The sequence below is a fragment of the Pocillopora damicornis genome, chromosome 6 (assembly GCF_964200805.1).
Source record: "Pocillopora damicornis chromosome 6, jaPocDami1.2, whole genome shotgun sequence".
Classification (NCBI taxonomy): Eukaryota; Metazoa; Cnidaria; class Anthozoa; order Scleractinia; family Pocilloporidae; genus Pocillopora; species Pocillopora damicornis.
Window position 1 is genome coordinate 17,281,643 of NC_142675.1, and position 23,024 is coordinate 17,304,666.

The window sequence follows — 23,024 nt, forward strand, 5'->3', positions numbered from 1 at the left end:
TCATTTGCCTTTTAGTCTGTGCATTAGCTGGGTAATTGTTGTGATAATAATATTCATGCAAATGTGCTGATTTATCCCAAATTGCACTCAAAATCAGGTGATTACTTCTACAAACAGCTTAGAAGAGGTTTTTAATGAGCAATTACACTTTTTTCATTTAAATGCCATTTCATCTAAAAATGTCAAGTTCAACACCATGTCCAGAACTGCATGCAGTTATAAAAATACCACATTTGGCCAAATTTTGTCAAACCAAGTGAATGTTCATGGCTTTCAATTGTTGATTTTGTCAAATTTTAGTCAAATTTGCCAAAGCAAAATCGGCTTGGCAGAAATGACAATTTTGACAGATTTTAATCAAATTAATTTAGTAGTTTTAAGTAAAAAGTTAAGGATCCTTGTTGGGGCTGCATTTTTTGCACAACATTTGCAAGTTTTACTTTTCAGCATTCTCTTTTGTTCGAGCCACAACCACAAAACTTAACAAGCCTTAAATTCTGAATAACTCTTCTGCAATTATCCTTCTAAATTTAACGTAATTTCACATCAATTTATACCCTTCAATTTTTTAACCTTTGATGATCTGTTACTATTAATTAAAAGGTGATAATTAACATACAGAGCCTACTCCATGAAATCAACGTCTATAACAGTCAGTTGTTAAAGTCCGGAATTTTGTTTTCCCTAAAGTACTGTAACTTTCACCTCTATTAAGCGGTCACCTCCATTAAGCGGTTTGTTGTCTTCACCTGTATTGAACAGTCTTAAAGCGGGACCACTCAAACAGTACTAAGAATAATCTCCAACTTAGTGTTATTCCATATTTATCTCCCGAAATCAATGTTGGCACTTCGAGTTATAAAACTCATAAACGCACTGCAATTTACCTTGCTTTGTAGGATGTGAGCACAACATAGCAAGATTTATCACATTTGACCCGCATTCTGTGGAATCTGTATTTGGCGGTCACCTCGCCTCACCGACGGTTCGAGTAGACGCTATCAGAAGCTGGGCCATGACTGGTACTTTGAACCCCTTTTCGAGAAGAAAGGTTCACATTTCTTTTCGAATAACAAAACTACGTCTTCCACGTGTCTGCGATTTGAGTTGAGCGGCCAATGGATGACCCTCTTGATTTTCATATTGGTGCCGACTATCCCTAGTACTGTTTGAGTGATTCCGCTTTACTTGACTGTTCAATACAGGTAATTGAATGCCAGAGAAAGAAAACCGGACTGCTTGAGTAACAGTCATTCTGAAAAAATGAGGACAGCTCGCAGAGGTCACAAGAATCCCAGGCAGAAACCTAGCATAGCTCAACCCTAAAGAAAAAATAAATAAAAATGAGTTCATGAGTACTAGCAGTGAGGCAAACATCCCAACAAATTAAAAGACAATTTCCATTTACTGGTTTTCTTGAAGCCAATAGGTCAATCACTACAAAACTAAAACTCTCTTGATGTATCAGCTGTTACATCATCAGTCTTTCTTTTTTCTGTCTTTTGAAAATATTTCATGAATCTGGGGAATATGACACGATTGTTTACCTGTTTGTGTGCGGGTGGGCGTACAATTTGAAACCAAAAAACCAAATACAATGTGGTGTTTCTCAGAGTACTCGGTATATGACGATTTCAAAGCGATCAAGGTGTGTAGTTATGCGAACCGCACTCCACTGCGGTTCGTGCATATGTATGAGCATTGTTTTCCATCGTCAATTTCGAACCAAATCTCTCCGGGAACACTTACTCTCAAACGACACGAGTAGAATAATTTACGCATATGTAATGAATTACACACTTTGATCATGTTGAAGTCTAATGATGTACGTGTAACCACCATCTTTTTCCACCATTTCTGAAATTTTCTTTTTAATCCTGTTTTGGGCCAACATTATAACAGTTGCACAAATTCTACACGCAGGTGGTGCTCATTAACTCCTAATCCACTTAACGCCATAGCCGCAGGAACAAATATATCCGGTTTGTGCCAAATGGCCATCCAAACCCTCAAAGAGGTCGTTTGCTGGCTTAGCAATCAATTATGCATGAAGCCTGGAAACATCAAAGTCTCATTGCACTGAAGAACCGCTACAAATTTTTCAGCTCCGGCATCACTGATTTTGTGGTGACTCAGCTGCAAATAAATCAGGTTTTGATTTTTTTCAGTGCCTGTGCTAGAGTTCCTGCGCCTGAACGATCAATTTTGTTAGAACTTAAATCTAAAAGTTCAAGAGTGCCACTGACCTCGAGAGCCTCTGCTCGGGGTATTACACGTGATGAGCTAATTGATAAGTTACTTAGACGTAAATGGGTCATCTGAGTGCTACGTGACTGAAGAGCCTTTAAGAAAGTTTCTAATGATGAATTACCAGTTATACTCGGTAAGAATAGGCCCATCAGCCCGCAAGTATAAATGAGTCAGAGGAGAGTTTGACTTAAAAGAGGAAGTCAGCATCCATCGAACAAACTTGAAATAATGTGGCAAGTCGCCCAAAATTTGTTTTCTCTCCTACTTTCATATTTTGTAGCCCAATATGTTCTAATAATTGTGGTGTAGTTTTTTTGTGAAAATATATTTTAGTTTTCGAGAAATGACTTTTTTCGTTCGACCGCTCAAATATGCAAATTTTCACCGTGAATATTACCAGAGTTGTGTGACCTCATGTAACGAATGTACTAGACCTACGGCATTTCTGTGAAAATAATCCTTTGTTTTATCATCTAAACTTAATCCCCTGTCGTTATTGAAGCTGGCAAAGAAATATTTATTTTTTGGTGAATATTTTTGTCCGACATACTTTTCCTATGTCGAAAAGTAGCATCAAAACAAAGAAAGTTTTAACAATGACCGATATGACACAATCTACTGAGCTTCAAGCTTTTAAAAGACCAAAGGATGGTTATAAAGTTACTGTAAAAATTTCCTTGTGTATTTGTGTTGTTCTATCGAGACGAACTCAAAGTCCGGCAAAATTTACTTGATAGCGACCATGAAATGTACATGGTGCGCCTACTTGTCGCCACCGTTAATTGGCATAAATCACCACAATTTGTAAAAAAGTCTAACATAACACCCTTACCTTGTTTATTTATGACTTTATTAGCCGTTTCGATTGTTATATTACGTCTGGGTATTACTTTTTGACAGGAGCTCAGGTTTTGCGTTGTGTTTTCCCCTCCCTAATTTGTATCATAAGCTAGTCACGCAATAATTGATACCGACACAAGTTAATATTTACCATGTATAAAGATTTTTGTTTACGTTTAATTTAAAATATTAAAATATGTGCTTTCTTCACTAATCGTTGTTCCAGCAGCAGCGAAGCAGTTAAAAGCGGGTTGTTGCTTCAACGCTACTGAAATTTTTAATATTCAGACAGGCGAGCAAAGCGTGATGCTCTGGGATAAAAACTTTTAGGGGGCCTTTTACATGATATCCGATTGAGTTTTGTACAACGAGTTATAACGGTTGCCACATAATAACCAGCGTAAAATTTATTCAAAATGAGTCATTTCTGAGTGAGTTTATTGGGGGTTTCATTACAGAACGAAACACTCATTCTGGACGACCTTTTCTACCTGTACAATGTAAACGCGGCACGGCTCTCATATTTGTATGAATCCTCTGTAGGAGCGAGGGAAGCATTGAAAAAGACGGAAAAGGACATAAACACTTGTTTTAACAGGCTAATTGTTGCCACTGCCACACGGAGGAGAGCACCTTTTTTTATAGCGGTCGTTTTCGAAATTCCAGGCGCGCACCCCGCCCTCTTATGTAAAGGAGTCCCCCGGTGGTGCTAATACGTGTAGCACACTTGACATTTAGCAAGGACAAATTCTAATGTGATTTTGGCGAAAAGAAACATGTTTTGTCAGCGTCTAGTTGCTAGTGCGGAAGGGCCCTTTACCGCAGTGTGCATAATTACGCGTCCCCCCAGACGGCGGAAAGCCAACAAAGTGTTCAGGCATTAGTTGAGAAAACTCCGCCTCTGTCTGAATTTTTGGTAGCCTATTGACCAATTCCCAATCGAAACTTAACTCTAACGTCACGCGTAATTTTGCTCACGGTGGTAAGTAGCCTACTTACCAAAGCCAGATTGTACGAATTTTCCAGACATCTTGAGTACTATCTGTGATACACGCTTGCCGATTCCCCTATCAGCTGTAGGAATCGCCTTAACCCACCTTTACCATAGTCGGACATTTCTTTTGGCACCCTACATTTGCTATTGGAACCACGATTCCACCCAACACCAAGATTTGATCTGTGTGGGGCAATTTATAAAATCATCGATGTGTCTCGGCGTCTAGAAGATGCCGGCACGCGACAAAACAAGATCAACTTCATTTTCTGGATCTGAAAACTTGCAACTCCGAGAGTGACATGAAATGTCTTTTTAACAATCACGCAAGGGAACGACTTGGTCTTCTCGATAACTAAACCCACAAGTTCCACCAGCGAACGATTTAACTAAATAGCAAATCTCCATGTTAGCATGTAAGATGAGACGCTTATAAAACAGATCAGTTAGCTAAATCAGTATGTAGCTTGTCAATCAAATCGACTACTGTAACCATACTTTGACATCAGCCGGCGAAGGAATCATTGATGGATCTGGACATTTTAGTTTTCTGAATGCAGTAATTCCTGAAAGGTTTTTCTAGATGTCATGCAAAGAGGAAAAAAACCCATCTCTTGGTATTTCGGAGGTTGATTCATCTTTGAATTTCTGTGTCACGCTTGTCACGCAACTGATATAATAAGTTAGAGAAGATATTTAAACTGGAACTCAAATCTGGCTAGAATGTGGTAGAGCATAATAAACGAGATCATCGTGTGTTATGTTAAATTTTTTTGCAAATTGTAGTGATTTATGCCAGTTGACGGTGGCGACAAGAAGGCGCACCATGTATATTTCATGGTCGTTATCAAGTAAATTTTGCCGGACTTTGAGTTCGTCTCAAGATAGAACAACACAAATACACAAGGAAATTTTTACAGTAACTTTATAACTAGCCTTTGGTCTTTTAAGAACTTGAACCTCAGTAGATTGTATCATATAAAACTTCCTTTGTTTTGATACTACTTTTCGACATAGGGAAAGTATGTCGGACAAAAATATTCACCAAAAAATAAATATTTCTTTGCCAGCTTCAATAACGACAGGGGATTAAGTTTAGATGATAAAACAAAGGATTATGTTCACAGAAATACCGTAGGTCTAGTACATTCGTTACATGAGGTCACACAACTCTGGTAATATTCACGGTGAAAATTTGCATATTTGAGCGGTCGAACGAAAAAAATTATTTCTCGAAAACTAAAATAAATTTTTACCAAAAAACTACACCAAAATTATTAGAACATATTGGGCTACAAAATATGAAAGTAGGAGGGAAAACAAATTTGGGTGACTTGCCGCTGTTGGTTTGATGAATGCTGACATTAGCTCTTAAGGGCTTCTCCCAGCACTGCGAATGACGAGTCACTTAAAGTATTTACACAAATACCTAGGAGAGTCAGCGAACTGTTAGATCGGAGAGCGTGTGCTATAGCTCTTACCCCTTGATCACCCATGTGATGACGATGCGATGAGCAAACCCATTCTCCACAACCCAGTATCTGAGTATCAGTATAAATGAGTCATAATGTGATTTGACAGGAGAACTTTTCTGAGCGCTTCTGCTTTCTCATAACCAATGCTGTTACATCTGATATCCAAGTCCTTAAATGATTTATGGGACTTTAAAGCTTCTGCTAAAGCTTCAACTCCAATATGTGTTATCCCATTATAAGCTATGGACAAATGAGTCAAAGTGTGATTTGACTGGAGAATTTTTCCGAGTACTTTGGCTCCCTCATCACCAATGTTGTTACCTTTAATATCCAAGTTCTTCAATATTTTATTGGATCTTAAAGCGTCTGCTAAAGCTTCAACTCCAATATGTGTTATCTGATTAAAAGCTATGGACAAACGAGTCAAAGTGTGATTTGACTGGAGAACTTTTCCGAGTGCTTTGGCTCCCTCATCACCAATGTTGTTACTTCCAATATTCAAGTTCTTCAATATTTTATTGGATCTTAGAGCGTCTGCTAAAGATTCAACTCCAATATGTGTTATCCTATTACCAGCTATGGACAAATGAGTCCAAGTGTGATTTGACCGGAGAGATTCTCCGAGTGCTTTCGCTTGCACATCGTTGACTCTGGCAAAAGACATATTTAAATGTGTAACCGTGTGATTCGCCTGAAGAACTTGAGTTAGTGATTTAATGCACCAGCCGGTCTTCAAATGTAAGTTTGTTAGAGTATGACTCGCTTTAAGGACATCTGCAAGTGCTGCTGAAGCTGATACTCCCCAAACTAATCCTTTCAGTTTGCGGTTGCCTTCAAGATATTCGTAGAAAACGAGTGAAAATTGAGAGTCCCAAGGAGAGGAATCAGCAGGGAGATAACTTTCCTTCATCACCACTTCATCCTGAGGAAAACAACGAGCTAGCGTACGGGCCATTTTAATCTGACAGGAACTAAGTTTATTATTACCTTGTTCACACTGAGCAATAGCATCAACTGTTTTCTCCAAAAAGGAAAATTCATCAGTTTCTGCAAAGATTCCACCAATCGCTCTCCATCTCCCCTCATCCCCTCTACGCGATTTGTCATGCTCGTCATGAGGATCGCCTCTAGAGTCATCTTCAGAGTGGCCTTCAGAGTCGTCTTTAGAGTCGTCTTCAGAGTCGTCTTCAGAGTCGTCTTCAGAGTCGTCCTCAGAGTCGCTCGAATTTAAAGGTTGTCTTATATACTGACGTTTTACCGATTTCCTAGGTTTTTTACGCTGAAAAGAAGCACATAGTCTCGAAACCAGGAAAGTAGCTGTTTCTTCACTTTTACCTGCTACCATTGTGATCAAAAACTTCCACACCTGCCAATACTTATCAACAGGACTAAGCTGAGTCAGCAGGGCCGTCTGGTCCCTATCAGCAGTTTCCAATTCAAGCGACAGATGGAATGCGGCAAAGAATTCCTGAAAAGTCTTGTGGATAAATGCATAACTTGGCTTCGGTCTGATTTTGCTTACACTGGCTTTTCGAGAAAGAAATCCAAGCTGAAGGAATTCCTTTGACTGACTCTCTAGCTCCCCTGGAGTGAAAGCTAATTGATCTTTCAGCAGAGCTTCAAGAGCTACCTTGCCCAACTGATTCAGCTCCTGCATGTATTTGTCTATGGGACTTCTGTCGCACAAACGGATTTCTTTCTTAGAACAATATCGCCTCAGAACACAGTCAACAAGTTCACGATACAACAAGGTTTTGTTGTGAGGCAATATTCCGCTAGTGTCTTCAAAAACAAGACATAGAAGAGCTGTGTTCAGTGCATTGGCAGTCAATTCCCTAAGCTGTGAGTCGTGGTTTATTTTCCTGATTAGTTTCCCAGCAAGCCTTGATTTTTCGTGACAACTGAAATACTTCTTGATGTAACTGTCTGCATCTTCTTTGGTGTAGCCTTTAATCTCAAACAGTGCGTCACTGTGTAGCCGAACATTTATCCCTACCTCGTGTCGAGCTGTTAAAATGAGATAAGTTAAAGGTAAAACTCTTCCTTTAATTAAAGGCAAAAATTCTTTCAACAGGTTCTGCGGTAATTCATCCAATCCGTCAAGTACCAGCAAGATTTTAGATTGATAAAGACGAATGAAATAGAAAAAATTCTCCTTGTCTTTCTCGTTGACATCACGTGGTAGTAGCTGATCTTCAATAGCATCCTCAATTTTAGCAGTCTTCATGTCACGACACATCAGCCGAAGAAGCATCTCCGCTTTAGGAAAAGAAAATTCATTTGGAATGCCCCCTACAGACCAATCATATGCAAGCTTCTGACAGCAAGTGGTTTTTCCCATCCCAGGTTCCCCTTCGATCAACACCACTCTTGGTTTTTTACGTTCACACTTACATTCACATTCACATTTACAATTTCTGAATGGTCTAAAGACCTCGGTCATTTTGACGGAGTCTTCTGTCAACTTTCCTCGTTCTTTCTTCCGGCCAACAATCGTCAGTCTTGTAAATATCTTAGATAGTTCGAATTGCAATTCTTCCTCACACCAAGGGAAGGGACACAATACTGTTCCCTTGTACTCTCGTCTGATCAGCTCTACAAGTTTCTCAGGGTAACCTGGAGAGATAAATTAAAATCTGCTGTTTTAACTTAATAATTATCACTTTTGCATCTAATAATTAAGTCATCACGTAACACACTTATGCGATAAAATCTGCATGGCAAAAACTCCGTTTGCCTGTTTTCGCCGCGTAAATAGGGGCCCGCTTATGCAAAAGATAGGGCAGCGGTATAAGTCATTAGACACAAAATCAAAGAATACCTATGGCCCACTTGTGCATGAAGTACTTAATCCAGAGAAGAACCATGGTTATCACTTATAATAACTGGTCTTATAGCAATGCAAGGTTTGCTCTTATCATAAAAGCCAAGGTTCCGGAAAGTCACGGAGATATCCAAAATTACGGTAAACATCCAACTCCGCAAAAATAAACGCATACATAGTCAACAAAAACAGCACAAAATAGTATCCTGCGTTTATCGAATTTCCGTTTGCAAAATTTGTCAAATTTAGCTTCTGCGATCCAAATCTTTCTTCGCCTACGCCAGCAAAATTCCGCTATTTTCTATTACTATGTCACGTTTCGTCTCACAGTTGCTCAATAAATGTTTGCAATGTAACGCAATCATCTTTGCTTACACGGTTTTCTCCCGCTTGCAACTGATAAGTTTTCTGCCTCGGAACGAAAATACCTCAGAACGTATTTTATGAGACTGTACATTACATTGATGTTTAGCCACTGTACAGGCCACTGTTGACATATGACCACCACTGCACATGAACATAGCATGATTGAGGTTAGGGTGAAGGTAATGTGAAATTGTAGCATTGTGGTAATTGCACTTGATTGGCTTCCCTATTGTGTCCTCTACTTTCTTCACTGTGCCATATAACAAATCACATTAACACTGGTCCCATGGCAACCAGTTTCATATGTTCCCCTTTGGACCAATTCTTGAATGTTTTGGAACATTTCTTTAAAAGCGATAAAAATAACAATACACAAAAACTGTACTGTTTATGTCTCTGAAAACAAAGCATTATAATTATAGGAAATACACTAATAATAATAATAATAATAAACATTGTTTCACATGAAAAATTAAAAGTGTAGTAATAAATTTCACTAACTTTGAGAGTGACTTCTCTCTTGAACAAGGTTGGCTTGAGGCACTGAACTTGAAGGAAGAGGACACTGTCCACATTCCATGGATAAAGGAAATGATTGATCACCAGAGGAGCTTTTTAGAGCTAAAAGAGACAGAACATCAGTTAACCCTTTAACTCCCAAATCTGATTGTCAACTCTCCCCTCCATCTGCTAAACATTCCCTGGTAACTTAGTTATAAGAATTTGGTGTTAAATCTCAACAACAACTTCTACCTGATAAGTTTGAGTATTTGCAAACTGCTTCAGAAGGTTGAATATTGAGTTACACCGCTGTCCTTTACCACCTTTTGGTACAAAAAGTGTCAACATTTTCAAAACAACCTCCAATAAGTGTTTATGTACTGTATGCGCATCTACTACAAAACAACTACTGCAGTTACAACAGCTCAATACATCTGAGGAATTCAATGGACACTCATTTGCAGCTAAAGATTATTCTCCCCTCATTTGCAGCTGAAGGTAATTATTCTCCCTTCAGGTGCAACTCATAATTTTTCTTTATCAAGTATCCCTGTGTCTGATAATTAAAACTTTCATCAATCTTTTTACTTTCTTGACTTTTATTAATTGGCCAGTCTTTGTGATAAACAATTTTTTTTCTAATCAGGAGATTAGAGCCATTTCTTCCTTTGTTGGCAGATATCTATTTTTGTTTGGCTGATTTATTAAAACAATAGAATTTAGTGAAATTTTTGAAAATATCTTCTTAGCATGATTGTGGTAGTCATTCACAGTCAGCATTCACCACTGTGTCAGAGTTCTACATGGTGGTCACAGCTGTAGGTTTTTGAAATTCCATGCTGCTTAAAGCAGACAGTGGTAAGAGGTCTTTTAAGAGTGGTAGACTGAGTCCCAATTCTGAACTAAGAATCTGCAAGCTAACCATAGAATGGTTGTCAGAACCAAGAGAATGGCTCATAGCTGGAGGAAGCCACCACCCTGAACTTCCCATGGTCCTAAGGCACCCACACTTGCAGACAACCACTTAATGACCACTCATGTGCCCTCAAGTGTGAAGATGACTGCTGGTAAAGAACACCTTGTTAAAATTTCATTTGATTATCAAAATAAACCTCTTTGAAACTTCACTTCATTTTTTGCAGTGACACCAAAATCTTAGGAATCAAACTTTTGGTGGCCAATTTTACCTTCTGGCAACTGAAATAAAGAACCCATGTTACCACTTGGTGAACAAAATAATGAAAAACTAAGTTTTTTGACTCTGATTAAGAGTACTTAGTATCAATTAATTCACTTGTCTTAATTACAATGATTTTACCCAAAAACTAATTAATGCAGAGGCTAGCCTACCAAACATGAGACTGTGCATCTTCTCTACAAGACTTCCAATGGGCCCTTCCCAACTGTACTTCTCCAGATATTTTTCACGTAAAAGCCTTGACTCCAAGAGTCGCACCTCCCTCTTTTTGTGTCGTACCTCCTGGATTTTTTTGGCCCACTCTTTTGGATCTTCAGAGTTAACCACACACTGTGATCCTAGAGCCACCTCCTTCAGAGCTTCTCCAAGTCCTGAATTACCACTGACAAGTACAGGTAAACCAGCAGATAAGGCTTCAAGAGCACTGACTCCAAATCCTTCAGTTTTGGATGGCATTATAGCGAGATCCACCTCACAGAATAAGTCAGCTAATAATTCTCTGCTGTCACAAAAGCTGCGGACAATTAGCTGATTACGATCAATACCATGTTGAAGCAACTTATCTGCTATTTCACCTTCTTTCCCTCTTAGTGCACCAACAAACTTGAGTTTGTAGGACTTATCTTTCAACTCAGCAACTGCTTGAGCTGCAACATCAAAACCTTTCAATATGAAATCTTCACAGCTGTCACCACTTCCAATGAGTAGAACATTGAAAGTGCTTCCTTCTTCAGGGACTTGCTCAACATTCAAAAATTCAGAGAAAATGCTTGGAGTGAGATCAAAGACATTTTGGTCTTTTTTACTACCACGAAGGTAATGCTTGTAAGCATCTGCCAGTTTGGGTCCAATTGCTATGATTTGATCAGCCATCTTACACAATTCTACCTCCGCTTTTTGCAGTTGTCCACCTTGTGGAATGTTTTTGTAAATTCCAAGTTCTTCTGGAGCACTGTGAACAACTTGGATCCATTTGCAGTGGTGATGTTTTCTAATGAACTGCACTTGTTTGCCAAGACTTACTCCATGTCCTACTACACAATCCATGACATGTCCATCTGGGACATTAATCAGCCAGTCAACTGGATTCCGACCAATCCCTTTTTCGGCTTCAACAAGCTGCACATGATGACGTGCTGCATCATTCCTGTCTTCTTCACTGCATTCTGGAAGAAAGACACTAACTTCCACATTAGAGTGTTTAGCTAACTGTATGGCTAGCTCTCTGTTGATGGTTGATAAGTCTCCATCAGTTGATGATCTCCACTCTCTGCTTAGCAAAGTGACTTTCAGTGCCCTGTTTTCTTGGCCATCTTGTGAGGTAGAGGCTACACTAGGAATGTCAAAATCCTAACAAAGCAAAACATGAAGTCTTAAAAATAATCAACAAGTTTCCTACACTGAATATGGAATTGCTAATACATGTATAAAAATTGCACACGTCATGTTATGGTGCTCAGCTGTGCCTACATGATTTTTACTATTATGATAGTAGCTTCTTGGCAAGGACTTGCAGCAGCAATATGTTATAAATCAATTTCTTTCCAAATTTGCAGGGGGGCTCTGCTTATAATAGCACAAAGTCAGATACATGCATGAGATGCATCATTTCAAAGTTTCATTGACTTCCTGACTTCTATGTACATAGACATGTACAGTAAGATGTAACTGTGCACAGAATGCACATAACAAACATATTCTCCTACAAGACTATTAACTTCTTTTATTTTTGAAACTCTGCATGTACTGGTAAGTGACTATTTTATTTGATGGTTGTAAAAAATTTAACCAATCAATATATCATTTAATTTTCAGTTTTGAAAGTCTAATGATTTCTTAATAGAACCTTTAACAGACAGTGAAAGTTACATGTGCTGCTTTGGCAGGTGATTCCATTATGGTAAAAAGGAAACTACACAAACCTACAAGATGATTCAACTATCACATTATTGTTACCTTTGATATCCCAGACATCACAAGAGACCTTTAGTGCTGAATATTGAAGCTACATGTAAAAAAAAGGAAAAATTGTGAATTTCAAGTCATTTTGTTCACTTTACTTCACTGGACAACATGGGCTAAATACAGTTGGCAAATGAGAGAAAATTAAAAGATTAAGAAATACAAATGAGTAATTAGTGTAAGCGAAAATACAAAAATATAAAAAAATGGAACAGTACCACAAATGAAAATTATAGAGGGAAAACTGTGGGTGAGGAAACTCAAACAGCTTCATATAGTTAATGTCAATAAACTCCAAGGGGTGTAGCATCAATAAAGCCACACACTGGAAGGAAACTTTTACATGATAACTTTTTTGAGTAAGCAAGTACCAAAGAGGAAAAACTGAACCAGTATTACCTTGCATTCTGTCTTGTCATCCACAGAAAATATCCCTTGTATGGTAAGGAGTCCACTGAGATCTTGAGTCCCAACATGACTCTCTTACCCCTGAAAGTAACTGTGTAAAAAAAAATTGTTCCAATGAGATGTAAGGAATTAACCCAACCCAGCATCAGTATGCATACTCTCTCTATAGTTCTCTAATCAATTCCCAAGGTGCTGATGTAGCAGTGGGTAAATAAAGAAATACTAACACAAATCCCGAATTCCTCTCAAAACCCAACAACGTTTATTTTCTGCAAATGAGCTTTACAGTTTGTTAGACTTGAAGTAGGTGAGACAGAAGCAAAAATCTCTGAATATCTGAAACATGAGACCGCCAAAAAGGGCTCCCATTTCAAAGACTAAAGTTACAAAATCCTACAAAAATTCCCTAACCAAATGACTACATTGTCACACAGTTCTAAGTCACAGAAGTCCTGGTTCACTCTGTTACACTGACAAGGGGAATTTGTTTGACCCTTTACACCCAAACAATAGTAAATGATATTCTGAACACTGATCTCTCCACATTTCCTGTGGTAATGACAAGGAGAAACTGTTTGACAATCTGGAGCTTCTAAAATTGGTGACTATTTCTATTATTCTTATCACCTTGACATTTGATTCAAGGGTGAAACTGTGATGAGAAATTAGAAGCCAATCACTCTTAGAGGTTAAATGGTTAATAATCAAGAGCTTCTTTAGCTGGTGATCATTTCCTTTATTCTCATGACCTTAATGTTTGATTCAGGGGTGATATGGTAAGGAGAAATTACAGCGTAAATGCTAGTCACTCTTGGGGGTTAAAAGTTTGAGTACTGGAGAACTAAAATTACACAAAATATGTTGAAATATGACCTTTTTTTTCTCTACATCATTTCTAAGATCAAATGATTCAAGAAATATAGAATGATATAAAAACATTTTTCAACTAACTCAGATTTGCATGTAAGCAAAGAAGCAGCTTATACCTGTACACACTGTATATTACTAAAAATGATACAGCATTTTGAAAGTGAATCTTAATTTTATTTACTGTTGAATCTGGATAATTAAGGTCTGGATAATCAAAGTTCAACTACCCTGACCGTTTGTGTTGCTTTAATTATTATATCTGTTCTTCAATTAATTGTTACAATTGCAGGTTTTCTTGAAATAATTTGGTCTTTTCTGGAAGAATCAGACTGTCTCAAGATATTCAACTTCATTGGTTCACTGTGCAAGTCAAAACTGTAGAATTTTTACAGGCTGAAATACATTTTGAACATTCACCAATTATAAAATTTGAGATGGTGGCCTACAACAGGAGGGATAAACATATTCCATTTGTCCAGATCAGTCAGGATACTAAGTCCAGTCTTCTCTTTCAACCTTTTTTAACTCCTATGAGCGACCAAGACAGATTTCCCTCTTTACAATAACACAGCAATAGCAATTAGCAAGCTCACTGCATTGACTAACAAAAGACCTATGATTTTTTTTTGGTGCAGAATGCCAAAAACATGCATTTTGTGCGTGCATTGGCCATCTACCCCTGAGCTGTACTGCAAATTCAATATCAAGCAGACAAGAATAAAGAAAATTACAATGAGGGGATTATTGGTTGATCCACTACCATCTAATCCATAAATATTTGTGTTTCACAATTTATCTTGTTGCAGTTCTTTTATCACAATGATATTGCCACTGTTGCTACTTTTAGTTTCTTGAGGGCAGGAGTGAACTAATGGTGCATGAGGTGGATTTTCAGAAAACCAATAACTAGGTAGGAGAATACTTGGCCCCTTTGAACTTGTGTTAATGCCAGTATCAACCAGAAGTTTTGCACAATTCAGGCAACAGGATATCGGTCAGCTTAGGAAAGGGCTTGATCTTTTTTACAAATGATGTATTTCTGTTACTAAAATATGATGGAAACTTTAGTTGGGAGGATTTTTATATGATAAAAAAAGTGCAAATGTAGTTATGTGGAAAGACAGGGAGTTATAATGAGCACATGTCTCAAGCATGTGAAATAAACAACAACAAAGAGCTCACAGTTCTTCACTTGCAAATTGTCAGCCAAAAAGAATGTGGAAAGATCAAATGGGGACTCTTTTTGGCCACCAAATTGTATTTTCAATGCAAGGAAAACTTGCTAGGCACTAAGGTCGGTTATTTCAAATTTAAAATACAGCTATCAACCAGAAAACACCAAAAAATTTCACATCATAAACACTTTCAGCCATACTAAACTGAGAAAGAGTGGAAATGCTTGATTACTTGTGACAGAAAAGTTAAAATGTTGAAGCAAGTTCATCTTCTACCAAAATTCTTAAAAATGACTTCAAATTGCACTTGTCCTTGAGGCTTATGAAATTTGGCCAGCCTTCTTCAAATTAACTTATGTTGATTTATCCCAAGTTTCACTTGAAATGCACTCTACTTATAACCCACACAGGGTGTTGGGAGAAAAAGAGGAAATATCCAACTCACAAGCCTGAGGGGAGTGATGAACAAACTTTTTATGTGTTCTCCAAACATTCCAAGTGAGTTATTTCACCAGTAGACCAATAAAAAGTCTTGTCTATTCATTTGGCTCAATATTTGTTTAATCTTAATCTTTGTATCCTAGAGAGCCAATGAAATCACTGAACTTAACATATTTGTTATTGATTCAAGACTTTCCTCAAGATAATTTTAGGATAAAATGTTGCTTAAGTGTAAGTATTTTAAATTATAATTCAAGCAAAACTCTGCATGTAAACAATTGCATACAGAGTAAATGTCTGCATAATCTTGATTACATCTGTATAGGCCATATTGTTGTTTGTTATACCATAACATTTATCTTTATTCCTTGTATTGCTTGAAAAAGGCAAAATAAAAAAATCACATATTCAAACAAATCAGCAAAAGTCCATGAAACAAAGAAATAAAAATGATCAAAGAACTTAAGAGGGAAATCTTAAATTGTGCTCCACATGGCCATGTGACTGGGACAGAATCAATTGCACATGTATATCTAAAGTTTGCCTACCATTTGAAATATTGCATGACTGTGCAAAATCAATTTAATTCACTGATCAGATTAATCTAAAAGAATGCCTAAATGATTCTGCTACAGTTAATTCCCCGAGCAAAGACAGCACAAATTAAACATGGTCATGGGAACAGGAGTCACATTTTTCAATGTACTGTGCATGTAAATTATTCACATGTGATTGCACCACTCATCTCACGCAAATTGGGATAAATCAGCACTCTAAGTCTTTTAAAATGCACTCACCGCAAAGGTTCATGCAATTTGGTTTGCCTTTCAAAGTTGTGCTTGTGCTGAAATATTACAAATTACCCTTGAAATCATGTCATTATATACAATTACTTTAATTTAATGCACACCCTATGCTTATTTCAACACACCAATACCTTTCATGTTCATGAAAGTGTGCTGAAGAATTTAAAAGGTAAGAAAACAATGAATAAAGTTGAAGAAAATCAATCTGTCAACTGTTCAAAACAATGTACATATTAATCAATATTAAAGAGGAAACTGTCATCATCTTTTATCATGAGGAGGGCTAAGACGAGATGAACAAATTCAGATTTACTTGAAATTTCACTTTTTTCTAACTTGTTTCAAAGATACAAATTTTCCCTGACTCAAAGTGAAATTCCCTGACTTTTCACAGGCTTTGGAGTAATTTATTTTTACCTGACTTTTTGCCACCTGAAACAAGCATGTCTACAATTATCTTGCAGGAAACAATGAACAATTCATCTTTGGAATACATGTAACCTCTGATTGATCATAAAAACAACAAAGGATAGGTGCCACTTTCAATGTCCAAGTTCAGCTGTCTACAAACTTAACATCATCATCTTCCAAATGTTCAGAGGACACTTTGGCCCTTAATCTCGATCTTTGTATTTTGAAACTCCATACAATATCATTATCTATGCATTCCTATAATTTCATGCACACCTTCATGCTTCTTCAGCAAGCGAGTGGTAACTTATGTATAACTACCAACTCTCATGCCTAATGCAAACGGCGCTTTAAGGTCGAGTTTCCTGAGTCTCCAATATCTTCTAAAGCCATCGGATATGTTCGGGGTAAAATTTTCGCATAGCCCCACACTACTGTAAAACAAATCTGTTTTCCCAATGGAAATGTATTGTTTTAGTCATTGTTTTCTCTATTCAAGAACTGAATGCATAATGAAGTATGGGGCTGTGCGGAAATTTTACCAAAATCTCGTGCATTTGACTCAGTAAAAAGACTACAAAAGCTAACACTCTATCAAGATTAATTCCACATTCACATCTGCTTACACATTAAAGACACAACTCCCTACAAGGCTTGAATACCCCGATAAAGGAACATTTTGCAAAGAACGCTCATCAAACCAAGCGAATTAATTAAGGCGAATCGAAACCGGAAGTTAACGGAATTAAATGCTTTGGATTAATTTACTTTCCTTTTTCAGTTTCAGAGCTGTGATCGATCTAACATGAAGTAGTGATAGTGGAATATTACTAAGGTCTACACTATTAAAGTAAACAGAGTTTTCGAAAATGAACGCAAAGAGCAATAGAAACAGAACTTATGTACCTTGTGTTGAGTCGTTGCATTCGTGTACGGAAGAACTCATTGGACCTCAAATCTAGACAGCTCAGATCTTAACCAAAGTCGACAGCGTACATTTTCGCTGACGTAATGCTTACACTTCAGGATGTTCTGCTTTTTAACTCTGGTGAGTCTTCGTATAATTCCCTCAAAATTCTGGCACGCGATCGAGTAGGCGAGTGACTGCGCGATCAAAAACGGAATTCGAAAACATCTAGTGCTGCCTCGTTATCGCGTGTTGCTGACGGAATGGAGATAGTCTGGGGGCGAGCAGCCAAACGGAATGATTGCGTGACGAGCTTATTCCTTGGTGAGTGAGTGATTAAGGCATTAAAAAATAAACAAATAAATAAATAATAGCAAAAAATCAATAAAGAAAACTTTCAATATCAGTTCAAGTTTCGTGATATTCAGCTCCTTTTACATTTTGCAAAGGTCCATCCTGACGCTGGGCACAAGTTTGAGGAATGACCATGATTATGACGTATGAAATGGAAAAAAAGACCACCCGTTTAAAACGTGTTGTGTTGTGGTGAAAGTAAAAATAATGTCTCTGGTAGATTTAAGAGAGGTGGGGGAGGGGGGTGGATATGGTCGAGTCCCCTTAAACTGAGACATCTCACGTCAAAAAAATTGCAAACGTAATTAACCATTTAACTCTCAGAGGTGATTTACATGTTAATTGCTGAGACATAGTTTGATGCTACTCTGCTTTACAGATTTAATGAATGTAACCGAAGAAGTTACAATTCATAGACCCAACGTTTCGACACTCCTGTCTGGTGCCTTCATCAGGGGTAATCTAACGCTGCAGCAAGAGGTCACTAATTGATCACTAATTAGCGGCCTTTTTTCTGACGAGGTGTAAATAGGCGTCAGGGAGCAAACCGCCATCGTCACGATTTAATGAGCGTGGGCGGAGTTAATATGCCAAGCCTCCAAACAAAGGCACTGGTGGTAACACGTACCGATTAGTGGTGATAATTTTAGAATTATCCCACCCAATTGTATGGTTAGTTAGGCATGTGTGCTCCGATAAAGCTGAATTTTCCTTTTTTCACAAGAAAACCGCTTTTTGATGCTCTTTTAAACGCGTCCCAAACTGACCTTTGGTCTGTCCGATGTATTCACAGTCATTGCAAGGAATAGAATAAATGGCGTCGGTTCGTTGTTCTTTCGTGGCAGGATCCTTGGGTTTGGCGAAAATATGCCCCAAAGTCCGAAAAGGTTTTTGAGCAACTTTAACGTTGTGGCTATTCAAAATTCTCTTGATGGGTTCCATAACACCCTGAATGTAAGGAATAACAGCAAAACCAGTCGCTGGCTCCCTTTCATCAAGAGCGTTACCAGTTGTAACCATAGTTAGTAGAGTACTATGTTGTAACTGGTTTTTGGCAGTTACGGAGAAAGGTTTTTATATAGCCATTCGCCTTTAGGACACTAGAAACATATTTCTCCTCAGCCTTCGAATCGCGTGAAGATGTTAGACAGTCAGTCCTCCTAAGTTAAGTTTTGGCTACAGACTTTTTATGGCAAATAGGTTGGTGAGAATCGAAAGCGAGGTATTTGTCGGTGTGGGTAGGTTTACGGTAGACACTTGTCTCTAAATTACCCTGAACCCCTCTGGACACATTTAAATCAAGAAAGGGCAAATGTCTATCCTTTTCACGCTCAAGGGTGAATTGGATCGACGGCTCTACTGAATTCAAATGCGACAGGAGGCGCTCCGCTTCATTTCCGGATACCGCAGAAAAAACATCATCGACATATCGTTTCTAGAAAAAGGGTTTAACCGGTGAAGTGGCTAAGACCCTTTGTTCCACATCTTCCATTAGCATGTTAGCAATGACAGCAGAGACGGGCGAACCCATCGCTGTACCAAAAACTTGTTGATAGTAGGTGCCATTATATGTAAATTGCGTAGTTTTGAGGCAAAAAGACAGCAGATGAATAATATTCTCCACAGGCAAAGAACTTCTTTGTCCTCGGCAAGCATCTTCTCTGAGTCTCTCCTCCGCAACCTTAACGGCAAGATCAACTGGGATTTTAGTGAAGAGCGAAACAACTTCGAAAGATACTAATTCTTCACAAGCGTTAAGAGTTTTATCTCTTAGGAAATCCGCAAATTCGCAGGAATTTTTGACAGTGTAATCAGTATTCCCAGCAACAGGCGACAAAATTCTCGCAAGATAACCAGAAATTGCATAAGTCGGAGAATTAACAAAAGAGACAATGGGTCCCAAAGGAATTCCCGGTTTATAAATTTTAGGCAAGCCATAAAAACGTGGACATAAGCCGTCACTACTGTATAACATTTTGTACGTAGAGTCACTAATCTTACCAAAAGAGTGAGTGATCTGTGAAAAAAGGCCGCTAATTAGTGATCATATTAAAGGACCTCTTGTTGCAGTGTTTAGATCACCCCTGATGAAGGCATTAGACAGGAGTGTCGAAACATTGGGTCTATGAATTGTAACTTCTTCGGTCACATTCATTAAATCTGTAAACCAGAGTAGCATCAAACTATATCTGATTGTCCACCTGGTTGCCGTGTGAACTTTAATATATGTTAATTCCTCTCATAACATTCATACATCATCCAGCAAACAGGTAATGAGAAAACGCAAACTTATCAGGCAGAAGTTGTTATCACGATCTAGCATTATATTTATGTACTTTATTTATAAGGAAATATGTAGCAACCAGAAGGGAGAAGTAACAATTAGATCTTCGGAGTTAAAGGGCTAATGAATACAACAAATGATAATGTATCTGTAACTTTTAGTCAGTATGCGTTGCAAAATGTTGCTGAGGAATTTTTTTTCTTTGATGGAAAAAAACAACATTTTGACATGATAAAGTGAGGCATTGTAACACACTAACTCGGTCCCAAGATGTCGGAAATCGCATCCTCGGAGGACTCCAAATTTAAAACTTTCTTTCTAGGGTAGGATGACTCGGGACTTTTGTTTCTAGGGAGGTGCTTGGGAGAGGTGGTCATAATTGGAGGTTCAAGCGTATCTCGATCGAATCTCTTCCCTTTGTGGCTCGGCAGCTTTATATGTTTTGTTGTTGTTGTTGTTGTTTTGTTTTTTTTTGAAATGTCGCGATTCCGAAAATTATTTTGGTTTCTCTGTGGACGTATTTTCCGAGCTTAACCAAACTGTTAATGGCCGTTTTTATGCTAGAGACGTTAAAATTTTTTCTAAGACGTTAAAGTCGTCTCTAGACGACTTTAACGTCTTAGAAAACTTTAACGTCTCTAGCATAAAAACGGCCAATAAGTCGTTAGGTTGTTGAAACTTAGAAAACATTTGAATTATGCAAAAAACACCGACCCTCAGTCTGTGAGTCTGTGGATAACGCCGATGAACTACATAAAAGGAACTACCTTAAAATGGACTACCGCTACATAATGATTACTTTTCTTTTTCCACCCTATTGAGAACAAATTAAAACACATCGTCCTTTTAAATAAGATATCAACATGCGATTTGCTTTTTATTTATTATCTACTATAATATCCTCCTTCCCTCTCGATTAAGGAGTCTTGAAATCGTGAAAAAGATCGAAAATACCCCGTTCACATGCTGCAAATAGCGCCATTGACTATTGGGAAGCGGTAATTAGAACTTTTGTTATCTTTAACGGATCAGCACTGATGACTAGTAAAAGATACTAAACTCTTTTGTATTTTTTTAAAAAATCTTATTGCAAGAACGGTCGGGCTAACATTAACCAAAATTTTATGAACGTCCTTAAAACATACCTAGGCTGAGAGTCAGTAAAGAACGTCTTTACTTTGCTTTATTTGTGTGTGTGAGAAGTATGAATAAACGTGAAAGAAATCGAAAACTGTGGTCTAACAGGAAAATAAAATTAAAATGATATAGGGACATTTTTTAAAACAATAAAAATGCCGTTTTCTTATTGCACCGACGATACACTGAAAAACAACTCAGTTTCTAGTCGAACTTTTTCTGCACTAAAGAAACTTTCAAGAACATTTAAGACAGTTTTCAAGTTCAAATTGCGAGAAAAGGAACGTTCATTCTCCGCCGCAAAAATAGACATTCTTAAAAAAAAAGTGTACGCGCATAAAAGATAAAAATCGAATCTATTGGAACTTACAAAAGAAATTAAGTAATAATCTGATGAAGTTCTGCACGACATCATGCGAAAATCGAATTCAATAATTGTTTTATGATATATTTTTTTCCTCTCTGAGTTTACAAACGTTTCTGCACACTACTCGGATGAGGGGCTTGGAGACCAGGCAGACTTTGAACTCGATATTATAAATGCAATATCCGCTGCAGATATTGCATTTATCATGTCGAGTTCACACGCTGTTTAATATTAATTGAATTCTGTCGACCAATCAGATTTTTCATAGTAATTGTAATGTATAATGTTAGTGATTGTATACATTGAAGCACCTAAGAACGGTGGTAACCAAGAAGCTGGCCTACAGAAGGTGGTTATTGGGCAAATTTCCAAAAAATCTCGAAATTAAGTTCTTATGATCTTGAAAGGCCGGGAAAAGACAACTCTTACAAGCACAGTGTCTTCAAGCACCCATACCAACGTGATAATCTCTCCCACATATAGAGACAAAATATTGCTTTATTGAAAACTCAAGGTGTTGAAATCGATTCTGTAGGAGCTGGTTCGCAAAAATTCTGGTTGTATCACAAATAAGATATGAACATGAAATTCAAAACGTTGCATATCCTCGGGAATTGAAATATGCACTTGTACACAAAATTGTCATTCCTTTCGAGAATTGAGTGTGAAAAGCACTGAGAAAGAATTAGGAACCAAGAGACGGGTGAGTGTTTTTTTTCCCACTGGTGCCTCAATCTATCTGTCATATTTATAAAAGAAAACTTATCACATAAAATTAAAAAAAACAAAATAATGAAACTGAAATTTTGGAAAACGAAAAGAGAGGGACCGAGAAGGATCGACATGTACAGGCTATCAAGAATTGTCTCACATTTTGCGAAGAGTTCGTCCATGGATACAGCTGTTATGAATCTTGCTTAGAATTCCGGCCTTTGGCCATTGACGTGATTGAGTGTTACTCCTCTTTCTTCTGCTTCTTCGTAAAATTAAGCAAGTAACGGATCTCATCCCAGTTGCCCTAACCGCCAAGAGGATAGTTGTATTAGTACTCCCCCTTGGGTGGGTAGCTAATCCATCGTAAGGTTACCCCCCCCCCCCCCCCCATCATTTCATCAAGCTTCCCAGTCAATTCTTCTGAACAGGAGCTGCAGCCATTAACCAAGACAGGATTTCTCCTTACAATATCAATACAATATCATGCAGACAAGTGAAGAGAATAAATAAAAATATCAATCAGCGAATTATAAGTTGATCCAAGACCTAATTCTTTACACTAACATTACAAGAATTGTATGGCAGGCAGTAAGGAGAATTACTACTGAGATCTTGGTAGTAAAAGGGTCAAATGACTACAGAGGTACTATGAAAAGACCCGGCCAGGTCTCGCACCCGACACAGAGTCAAGTGCGCGCATGCACTGACCACTATGCCACTGCGCGTGTCTCCCACAATTT

General features: G+C 37.9%; 1 protein-coding gene across 5 annotated transcripts; it reads right to left on the bottom strand.

Moving 5' to 3' along the window:
• Positions 1-1,181: 1,181 nt before the first annotated feature.
• LOC113683257 (uncharacterized) lies at positions 1,182-17,911 on the bottom strand. 5 transcript variants are annotated; one of them, XR_016187604.1, is made up of 7 exons: positions 17,428-17,911; positions 12,810-12,909; positions 12,405-12,453; positions 10,601-11,798; positions 9,251-9,370; positions 5,566-8,175; positions 1,182-1,322 (listed from the first exon to the last, which is right to left on the bottom strand). XR_016187604.1 is itself a non-coding variant. In XM_089209285.1 (6 exons), exons 3-6 carry the CDS (start codon positions 12,420-12,422, stop codon positions 5,633-5,635), a joined length of 3,879 nt encoding a protein of 1,292 aa, XP_089065411.1. In that variant the 5' UTR covers positions 12,423-12,453; positions 12,810-12,909; positions 17,428-17,911; the 3' UTR covers positions 4,992-5,632. The 5 variants fall into 5 exon arrangements, 2 of the variants coding, with proteins under 2 accessions (XP_089065411.1, XP_089065412.1); XR_016187605.1 differs by lacking the exon at positions 1,182-1,322 and adding an exon at positions 2,118-2,136; XR_016187606.1 differs by lacking the exon at positions 1,182-1,322 and adding an exon at positions 2,327-2,342.
• Positions 17,912-23,024: the final 5,113 nt, after the last annotated feature.